Genomic DNA, 11,207 nt, shown 5'->3' on the forward strand with positions numbered 1-11,207 from the left:
TTCAGTCAGTTCTAATGGAAACGGATATTTCTCTGTGACATAGCCTACGACGATTCCCAAAATTAACAGTGTAATTCAGGGGTGCCGTGGATGAAAAGGTTATTTACAGGGGGTGCCCTGAGTCAAAAAAGTTTGAAAACCCCTGGTGTAAAGTAACTAAGTACATTTACTGAAGTACAATTGAGGTAGTTGTACTTTACTTGAGTATTTCCAATTTCCAATACTTTGACTTCTACTCCACTACATCTCGGATCCTAAGGGTGCCCTCACACCAAAATACCTAGAGTGGAATCCGCCAATGCATTTCAATGAGAATTTTGCAGAAATCCTCTACTGGCAAAAAACGCTCCATTCTCATTGAAATGCATTGGCGGATTCCACTCTAGGTATTTTGGTGTGAGGGCACCCAAACATTGCGTTTTTACTCCACTACAATTATTTGAAAACTTTAGTTACTAGTTACTGTACATTGCAGATATAAATTATAATATTGTAAAACATACATAAACAACCTTAGCCCTATTTTATACCTAGGCTTTTTGAAAATAGCCGATCAACAAGCTCACAACGCATCGCGATACGATGTGAGCTTGTAGATCTGCTTTTTTCAAAATTTTAGTACTTTTACTTTTGGTTCTTTAAGTACATTTTGATGCCAATGCTATCGTACTTTTACTCAAGTACATTATGAATTCCAGACTTTTACTTGTAAGGCTGGGCTCAGACCAAAATGCCTACGAGAGTGGAATCCGCGTTCCGCCAATGCATTTTAATGAGAAGGCGGCGGTTTCATGTCAGTGGAGGATATCTGCGCTCCGCGCAGACCTTGCGTTTATGCTGGAGCAAAGAAATTCTCCACGCAGATTCTGGTTTCCCCCCCTGTCCAATCGGGTGAGTCGAAGGCGTAACATTCTGAGAATCAGGAAGGGACTGGGAGATGTTTTGTTTTGATCAAGAGTCTCGTGCACCCAAACTCTTCTCTTTTTAGCTTGTTGCATCTCCCCTTCCAATAAAGCAAGGGCGAGTACCCTTCGCCTGTCCATTATAGAGTTGACACGTAAAATATGATGAGGATCGCTACGCTAGTGTAACAGGCTACAGAGAGGGAGGGCGGTGCGGGAAGTGAGTGACAGGGGCGTCACTGGCTTTGGGACGGAATATGAATATGCTCTCTGCGTTTTTTGCCAGCAGCGCACCAGAAGAGTTTATCCACTGCCGACCATATTTTGGTCTGAGGGCAGCCTTAACAGAGTATTTCTACATTGCAGTATTGATACTTTTACTTCAGTAACAAATGTGAGTACTTCTTCCACCACTGCTTATACTGTAGGTGGCTTAGGCAAGAGTTTCTCAACCTTTTTCATGCCGTGACCCCCCTAAATAATCCTACTGGAACTGGGGACCCTGGGGATCCATACTGACAAGCACTTGGAATGTAAGAGTTGAGGCATTACATTTTCGATTCAACAGATAAATTGTCGATCGGCTGTTTTCGAAAATGTTGCAGCTTATATTGTTCGACAATTTGGCCAATGTTTGACCAGTTTTTATAGTATAGTTTGTTGATTACTTTTGATGCAGGCCTTTTTCTTTTCTTTCTTCTATTTTTTTTAAGGTATTAACCGGTCTTAAAAGTCAAAAAATCATGTGGCACACAGGTTGAATACTGGCTTAGTTTAGGACAGTGGTTCTCAACCTTTCTGGATCAGGGGCGTATAAGTCCTCGTTTGTTTGTTGGTGTCAAACCAACCATGTTGCACAAAATCATAAATTCATTTAATCCACTCAATCTGATATCAATCAATCATTTTTTTTTATTATCTTTTTTGTTACTTTTTCTTCCTACAACTTTCCTACAAGGCTTACGTTTGTGGCTCGCATCATGTCCCCCACACACGTGGTTCTTATTCCATGTTTTTTAGGTTCTTGGTTTACCAGGCTGTGATCCTAGATTACTGAGGCACTACGCCGTCTCTCTGCATTTGATGTATTATGTTTACCTTGCTTATTGTCAAGTCGCTCTGGATAAGAGTGTCTGATAAATGTATGAATTGTATTCCTCTCGTAACATTGATGTCTTCTTGTTCTCACAGACTCTTATCATGACATTTACGTCGGCGTTGGCATTGGCTTTGGTGTGCTATTGGTGCTGGTGGTCTGCTGTTTGTGTGTGAGGAAGCACAAAAACAAAAGCAGAAAGAACAACTCTGTTCCTCTCAATGACGTAGCAGCAGCAGAAGCTGTATCCTTCACTAATGTAAGTAGAAGAATGAAGATTAACCCCAAAATATATCGAAACCGATATTTAGAGCCAATTACCCACTTAATCTTGCTCGTAGGTTAATTGAATATTCTAGAAACGGGACAAAAGAGTTTTTTTTAAATAATCAACTAAATTGATTGATTGGTGAACTAGATAACTCTGTATTATACTTTGTTGTACAATGGTGACAAACAAATAGACAATGTAGAAGCTCACAGCTTCTTATTTTCACAATTGTATTAAAATAAGTCACACCTGTGCGAATGGTATCAAACACGACGCACGTGCATAGATCCTTATATGGGCCGTTCTGTCCGTGACGTCAGTTTACTTTATGTGATATTGATCGGAAGTCATATCGCCCAGCCCTAAAGGCTCCTGTCCTTTCAGCCAATGGGACGTAAGGGAATTGGGCTTGCAAAGCTGGTGTCATACTGGGATGCCCCTCCCCCGGCAGCCATTTTGAGAGGGTCGGGGGATATATACTAGCTATAGTAGCAGGGCTTGACATTAACTTTTTGAGGCACAGTGTCATCCCATTCACTTGTCCAGGCACAAAAGTAACTGGTCAATTTGCCATTTCAGTCACTTTTTTCCCCCTTTTTTTGGGGACAAATAAATAAGACCTCCTTGGCCCCCTCCACTCCACAGTCCTGCTAGGAGCATCACAGAAAAAGTGAAACCAAAAGCCACAAGTATATGTAATTACTCTTAAATCTTTATCCCACGATTTTGTAACCCATTTTTCACCCAGGGTCAAGTACATGTTTAATTAACTTGTTCATAAGGATTTATAGTTGTCCCGGACAACAGGCCAAGCCTAATGTCTATGAGCCTTTCTGCAGCGCAAAAAAAATAAAATAAAAAATAAAGTTGAGCCTCAATGCAAGCGTAGTAGCTATAAGGAACATTTTTAAATGTAGATTGTGGCTTTTGGTTTCACTTTTTCTGTGACGCTCCTAGCAGCTTTGTGCTGTATAGACTATGGACTGTGGAGTGGGGGTCTTATTTATTTGTCCAAAGAAATAAAATACAAAATACTGTGAAATTGCAAATTAACAAAGTGACTTTTGTGCCTGGACAAGTGAAAGGGAAATGTACTTGTCCAGAGGACACTCTGCCTCAAAAAGTTAATGTCAATCCCTGCTACTATAGCTGTGGCTTTTGGTTTCACTTTTTCTGTGATGCTCCTCGCAGCTTTGTGCTGTATGCAGACTATGGACTGTGGAGAGGAGGGGGCCAATTTATTTGTAAAAAAAAAAGAATAAAAAAAGACTGTCCAGATGACACTGTGCCTCAAAAAGTTAACTTCAAGCCCTGCTACTATAGCCAGTATATATCCCCCGACCCTCTCAAAATGGCTGCCGGGGGAGGGGCATCCCAGTATGACACCAGCTTTGCAAGCCCAATTCAGGCTTTTGCAAATCCCGCCCCATTCTGCCCTGTTACTATGCTGGGACATTAACCCTGGGCAGATTGTTTTTATAGTGGCAGTGAATGGGATTTTTTTTTTTTCATAGCCTCATTATTGCAATTTAAAGTATCAAAGGAAAAACATCTAGGTGATATTAATAAAAAGGGAAGACAAAGGTACAGTAGTTACATTGCAAAACAGGGGGTTTCCCCGAAAATATATGTTTTAATTTGTTTAATCCCAGTGGGACAGAATCACTATTGCAGATTCTTTTATAGTGGAAGTGGATGGGCTTTTTTTTTCCGTCATAGCCTCATTACAGCTATATAAAGTACCAAAAAAAAAAACATCGACGTGATATTAATAAAAAGGGAAGAAAAAGGTACAGTAATTACATAGCAAAACAGTAATTTTCCCCCGAAAATATATGTTTTAATTAGTTTAATCCCCTGGATCAGAGAGAGAATAGAAATAGAAAAAGAAAGCGCATTGCATCTTGGGTAGGAAGAGGAGAACTATAATCTGTTCTCCTCACATAATAGGCTGGCTTTTCGTAATTCTGCCCATTTAAAATATATGTACCCAATCGTAACTAGTTAGACCATTGATAAGGTCCATGTGAACTAGTTTGTTGAAGCTTATTCATTATGATGAGCGAGATCGCCCCCTACTGCCGCAGCCGTACTGGACGAAGGTCGTGCTCCGCACTGCGGACAGTTGCTGAAAGCCTGAAACAACATTCTCCACTGCACAAACTCCACCCCCGATAGCAAAAAGTGAATGGTTTTTTCTGGTTGGCCAGTCAGGGAGTCTCAGGGACCAATCAGAAGGCTGACAAACGGTGAATTGGCTCTGTGTTTTCGCGTGTTTCCTAAACCCACCGGGCTTGAGTTAAGACCCGCTCGTGGAAACGCAAGAACTTCTAGGAGTGGCTGAAACCCTTGCCGGAAACATGGAGGGTGGATAAAGTCAGTAAAGGCATGAAGACAATCTTAAAACTTGTACTGAGAAAAGCCTGCATTTGCACAATGCACAGCTATTAATTTGTCACTACAGTGCTCAAAATTAACTGTGCTAAACAAAAAACCTGAAACTTACTTTGTACTGTGCTTAAAAAAGGGAAACTTTGTAACTTTGCAAAAGAGAAAAACGTACTGAGAATTTGTCACTACTGTGCTGATTATCAGTTACATGATTGTTATATTAGATATGGCTTTGGGCGTATTATGCTGCGTGTATTATTGTAATGGATCGGTAGGTAGTAGGTACAGTATTGCTTTGCACTAAGAGCACTAACGTTCAAATATGCACTTTCATACTTAAGATTATTGAGAGGGGCGTTTCCACGAGGCGGGTCTTAACTCAAGCCTGGTGGGTTTAGGAAACATGCTGTGTTTTCATGTACGTAATTTCAACGTCCTTGGTTCAATTCCAGGACACCACTCAACCTTCCACTTCAGCTCATCCTAGTTCACCTCATAGACCCACTTACTCTGCCCCACTGCCCCCCAAAGAGCCTGGACCCACTGACCACCAACCACTGGTATGTGCTTTCATCATGTGATCCACTGACCACTAGCCACTTTATAAATAATCATGTTGTCCACCTCAAAGTTTTCATTTATTCCCTGACTTATAAGGATTGTTTACTCTTACAGGCCTCGCCTGTTCCTGAAAGTTCATCGTATGGAGCAGCCACACTCTACCCCCAAGGGCCTGGGTCCACTGACCACTTGGTAGGTTCTTTATACACTAGGCCTAGGGCATTCACCAAATATTCGAATATCAAAGTCACTATTCGTGGCAACGTGGACCATTGGGAATAACTTGTGCAACTGTATGTACACACTATTACATATGTGTACACTACACATTTATGTAAAACAAAAGGCACTCAGTTTACTCACACACATTTGCACTCAAAGGACAACAATGGAAATGGGCTCTGGCTCGTTTGTGTGTTATCCTTTGGACAGATAATGTACAAATATGTGTACGTACATTGGTTATGTATATGCTTTTCTTGGTCAATAAAATCAATCAACAATCATTACTGATAAGAATTGTTTGATCTTCCAGTATCAGGCTCCTGGTCCAGTAGAGTCCAGTTCAGCGTCTGGTCTTCCAGTCTTCATTCATCCAATGACCCACTTCTAGTGTTACCCAACCACTGGTAGGTGGACTGACTCTACTTTCTATATTATCGTCATTCCACCATTTATGTAGCCCAGTAGTCTGTCACAATTATGACATCTTACCTGGTGAGTAATTGTTGCTCAAATAATTGTGATTAACGATTTCATTATATTTCTGTTCTTGAACATTGGAACATTATGCTGATGGCTGATATGACAGATAACGTACATATTTAATAACTTTAAAACTTTAAGCTTGTAGATTTGCAATTTCCACTACAAAACGATTGCCATCTCAAATAATTGTGATTAGGTGTTCACGTAATAATTGTGACAGGCCTACCCAGTGGTTCTTTTTCATGTCAGTGACTTTAATTAATGTTCTCTCTTTTTTTTAGAATTTATTTATCTTTTCTCTGCTTTCTTCTGGTGTTGCCTGCGCACTGGAGTGGGCTGCCTCAAATCAGCCATGAGGAAGTGGGCCATGGCAGACGGTGCAGCATGCGAGTGCGGAGAGCCTGAGTAGTCTGCCGAGCACTCCTGCCCCCTGTACAGACCACCTTCGGAGGCAGAGACAAGGGCGTGGCTACACAATACTGTGTTGGACATTTGAGGATGACACACAGAAGAAGGAGGTCTTGCCTTTGAATTCTGACCTCTGAACTGTGATCTTTCAACCTCAGCTTTATCGTCTTATCACAGGTTACAGGTGCAAAAAAGCAGGTGAAATTATGTGTCCTACAAACTGCCATGATTATTATAATTTTATTGAAAAATTATAGATGTAGAAGCCAGTGTGCCTGAATGCATTCAATGAACAATCGTTCTTGAACTTGTTCATATTTTTGGCGAACGTGAACGGAATGTTCTTTATTCTGATGCAATGTGGGAAAGGATAACAGATTTGGTGGCGTTTCACATTGCAAAGGGGTGCATGAAGAGTGGGCACCTAAACATTGTGGGCACCTCAATGTTAAATTGGATGAAATAATTGCTGTGTACTTCTATATGGGCTGTGTCAATAATTTTGACAAATAATAGCTTGCAGCAACGTATTGAAAACGCACCACCTATTCACTTGCTGAGAACACAGAGAGAGAGAGGGGGTGTATGGGAAGCCCTACTTTTTGTTCACCGCTTTATCTGATCCGGCGACTATTCATTTGTTTGTGGAGCGTGTCAGACAACAATGGTCTCATCCCCTCTCGTGCGACTTGTTTAGTTCTCCTGCAGTCGCATACAATAGAGATAAAAAGAAAACTAGGAAAGCATGCCAGCAAAATATTCCTGATATTTAAATATGGTGCTTGCTGTGTGAATAGTTTAAATGTATAAAAACATGTCCTTGTCCATGGGTCTTCAACAGGGGGTCCGGGACCCCTAGGGGGTCCTCAGAGTTACTACAGGGGGTCCTCCAAATCTTTGTGTCATAGAAACCTTTTTTCTCTTTTTTTATATCAACCACTTGAACCCTAGCGTCCATAGGCCTATTCCGAGAACTTTAGCCAAAAATAGCAGATCTACAAGCTCACAACACCTCGCGCTGCGAGGCGTTGTGAGCTTGTAGATCGGCTATTTCCGGCAAAGAGGTTTGGTGTAGAGGGGAAAAAGAGCAGTCTAAGTACAGAGTGAAAGGTCAAGTTAATTAAGTATTGACTGTTCAAGTGGTTAAATATCTGAAATTGACATGAATCCAAAATATACTGAGGATAGTGCTGTCAAACAATGAAACTATGTTAAATCTCTGAAAAGGTTGCGGGGGTCCCTGCTTCATCTCTTTCTCAACTAAGGGGTCATAGTCCATTGTGCATCTAGTCTCAGAAACCTGCTATCTGCTGCTAAACACTCCTCACCCCCTCTCCTACTTCAATGACCTTTTAACCTCTCCTACCAAGGTCCCTCAGGTCTGCTGAATTGAGGGCGGGGCTACTAGCTGTGCATCACTACTAAACTCCAGACAAAACCAAGGTAAATAGGAGGTAGGGACATCACGTGACAACGGGGATACGCCATGTCCAGCCATGAAGCTCACCATGGGTGCCAGCACAGATATAAAAAGCTAGATACCTCCTCCACCGCTGCAGTTCATTAGCGCGACTGGTCAAACACCCCTGGCGGAAGTGCATAACTGTGGAACTGCGGAAGGCACTCTGCCCCCTCCAATGGGAAAGAGGGAGTCCTGCCAGGACTGCATCTGATTGGACTACCGAGCTTCCCATTCTGTGACGCACAAGGAAGCGTCCTTCAGAATTCCCAAGAGCCCCGCCTCAGAATTCTGGAGGCTTGCATAGAGTTATTGGGAGGCTTGCCAGGAGTCTTGGACCAGCACCCCCCAGCCGGAAGAGGCGTCTACCTTTCTATGTCTGTGGGTGCCAGTATCGCGAGACTATCCATCGTTTCCTGTCTGTGAACCAAATCTCGCGATACTTCGGAGACAGAAACGATTATTATTTACTGTTATTATTATTATTATTTAATTATGCACTGTGCACATCGAAAAGCAAGTGATTGTAAAAATACCTTTGATATGTTTTCTTTTATATTCCTGAACAGATTATATGACAACGGTCTCAGTCGTTCATAAATAGTGTTTCTTCCAGGTTTGTTCATGAGCTGATCTAGCCGGCTCCATCATTCTGGCACCCATGGGAGCGTCATGGCCAGTCCCGGGGGTCACGTGGTTTCCCTTTCTTATATTTTAACTTCCTTGGACAAAACCAGGACACGGCATCTCTGGTTTACTTCCTGTCTCTGCGTGGAGTAGGTGGTCTCCTCTTTAGGAGACCAGAATCAGTCAGACAGCGCCCACTTAGGATCTTTGACTAAACCAGGGTTGCCAACATTGGACTGTCAGAATCCAGGAGATTTATATTTTTTGTAAAGGGGTGGAGGGGTCCCATTGTCTGTTAAATCATATAAGTCCAATTGGCTCTAAGCTCAAGCTCTCAGGTGTTTTTATTTGTATCTTATTTGGTTACTTTTATACTGCTTTGGACTTGAGGTCTCACTTTCAAAAGAGATCTGGAACCTTAAAGGGCCAGTTCACCTCTGGGACAACCAGATGATGCATTTTGCAAAATGCATCATCATTCATGCTGAAATACTAAAATATCTCAAAACACAGATTGAACACAAAAAATAACTCAGGATTGTGTTGATCTTGTCCCAAACAACAATAAAATAAGATCTGGTTGTCCCAGAGGTGAACTGGCCCTTTAAGGTGCCTCTCCTGGTCAAGCATACATGGCCTACATACACAATCACAAATCATTTGAATCCCCCTGATAGCCTATGGTTGATTTGTTCTATTTTTTTTTCTTCTTTTTTTTAATATTGTCAATTTGGTTGTTTTTAATGGTTTATTCGTTTTTTATTAATGGTCTATTTGTGCCTCTGAGGTATCTATCATTCACTTTGATCAACAAGTTGTTTTTAAATGTGCTTTATAAATACATTAGGTTTTATAAATACTGAACCAATGCAAAGTATTAACAAGAGTTTGTGGCTAAATTATAACCACACCGGATCCATTGGAACACAGGTTGTTTCTAATTTCCTGAAAAGTAACCGTTTAGCTTTAGAACATAAAATATGTTCTGTTTAAGTTGTCATCCAGTTTGATCCGACAGTCCAGTTTAAACATCGGTATTTATTCACATGTTCATGTTCAGTATGTCTTGAACAGTTTTATTTATTCACATTATCATGTTCAGAATGTTTTAATGGTTTTATTTATTCACATTATCATGTTCAGTATGTTTTTTAGTGTTTCATTCTTCAAGTAATCAACCTTCACATTACATTAATGAAATGAATGAGGACGGTCAGTCACATCTTTCTGTGATAACAGAAACGGCAACAGTAACAATACATCAAAATATTATAAGATCATGACATTAGCACATACTGTAGTGTATAGTATCATTGAGAGAGAAAAAAAGCTTTCACTGAAAGAGAAATGTAATAACTAATGTACAGTAATGTGACTAATGTAACTAATGTCAAGTATTTAATGCAATGTGACATATAATACAATATGACTCATGGTAAGTAATGGAACAGAAGTAAATGGAACATCATGTAATCCCTGAGCATTACATCACAACAAATAAGAGCAGAACACAAATTAGATACAGTTAGCCTACAAACAAAAACAGGGGTCTTCAATAGGGGGTCCTTAGAATAACTACATATTTGTGTGATGGGGAACATTAGCTGAAAATGGCCGATCTACAAGCTTGCAGTAGATTGGCTATTCTCTGAGAGTTAGTGTAGAGGGGAAAAGAGCAGACCAAGTCGGTCAAGTTGACTAAATATTCTGGGTTTTAAATGACTGAAAATATTTATATGAATCCAACATATAAGAATTGAATGCTTTAGCTATTGAAAAATAGCAGATATACAAGCTCACAGCCGCGCTGCGAGCTTGTAGATCTGCTATTTTTGAAAACCGTGATATATATATATATTTATTTTTTTGGCAAGTCTTTGAATATATCTTTTTGAAAGTGAACATTTGTAACTCAAATATTTGCTTCTGGGGGGTCCCTGATACAATATTTTGAAATGGGGGGGGGGGGGGCCCTGGAACAACATATTTTGATGGGGGTCCGTGGCCAAATACATGTAGTTTTGGGGGTCCTTGGCATGAAACATTTTGAGAACCACATACAGAAACATAGTAAAAAAAATACAACATTTTAATAGAAAAGACAATGTGTCAAACCAGCCTATGAAGCCATCTATGACATCTCTGAAAAGCTTTCGTCTGAAACACAATTTTATACAAAATGGAGTAGAGGTTTCCTGCTTCATCTCTCAGCTAAGAGGTCCTTGGCCTGAAAAACGTTGAAGACCCCTGCTGTAGGTTCCAGTTTGGATCCCGGGCAGCAGCAACTTGGGAGTATGAGCAGCACGGCTTGGGTACTGATGGTCAGTGGTGTAAAGTGAGGTATACTTTTACTTTACTAAAGTATTTCCAATTTTCAATACTTTTACTTCTACTCCACCACATCTCAGAGACAAATATTATATTTTTACTCCAGTAGAATTATTTGAAAACTTTAGCTACTAGTTACTTTGTAGATTTGATCATTATTACAAATCATACTGTAACCACTTCAGCCCTACACAGCCCATACATTCCGGCCATTTGAACATAGCCAATCTACTTTTGGTACTGTAGGTACATTTTGATACCAATACTTTTGTACCTTAGCTCAAGTAAATTTTGAATTCCACTTTTATGTATTTCTACATTGTAGTATTGAATAATTGGCAAAAAACACTTAAGATTTCAATGATAATATAACATTAATATAAAAAAGTGACGCCAATAAATAAGGGATGGAGAGGAACGCCCGCACACTGTTTATTTGCTCCAAAAACGTTTTTT

General features: G+C 40.4%; 1 protein-coding gene across 4 annotated transcripts in view; it reads left to right on the forward strand.

The window, feature by feature from the left end:
* LOC308306897 (uncharacterized protein) overlaps positions 1-8,757 on the forward strand; it is a 13,641-nt gene extending 4,884 nt beyond the window's left edge. For 2 of the 4 annotated variants that reach the window (XM_080751950.1, XM_080751952.1), the window contains 5 exons: positions 2,094-2,257; positions 5,113-5,220; positions 5,336-5,413; positions 5,757-5,850; positions 6,211-8,757. In XM_080751950.1, the coding sequence (XP_080608076.1) occupies positions 2,094-2,257; positions 5,113-5,220; positions 5,336-5,413; positions 5,757-5,834 (428 nt within the window). In that variant the 3' untranslated portion in view covers positions 5,835-5,850; positions 6,211-8,757. The remainder of the gene's footprint in view (positions 1-2,093; positions 2,258-5,112; positions 5,221-5,335; positions 5,414-5,756; positions 5,851-6,210) is intronic. The other 2 variants (XR_013963184.1, XM_080751951.1) reach the window with 2 other exon arrangements.
* Positions 8,758-11,207: the final 2,450 nt, after the last annotated feature.

Source organism: Nannobrachium achirus, assembly GCF_963921795.1.
Source record: "Nannobrachium achirus genome assembly, chromosome: 21".
In the NCBI taxonomy this organism is placed as follows: Eukaryota; Metazoa; Chordata; class Actinopteri; order Myctophiformes; family Myctophidae; genus Nannobrachium; species Nannobrachium achirus.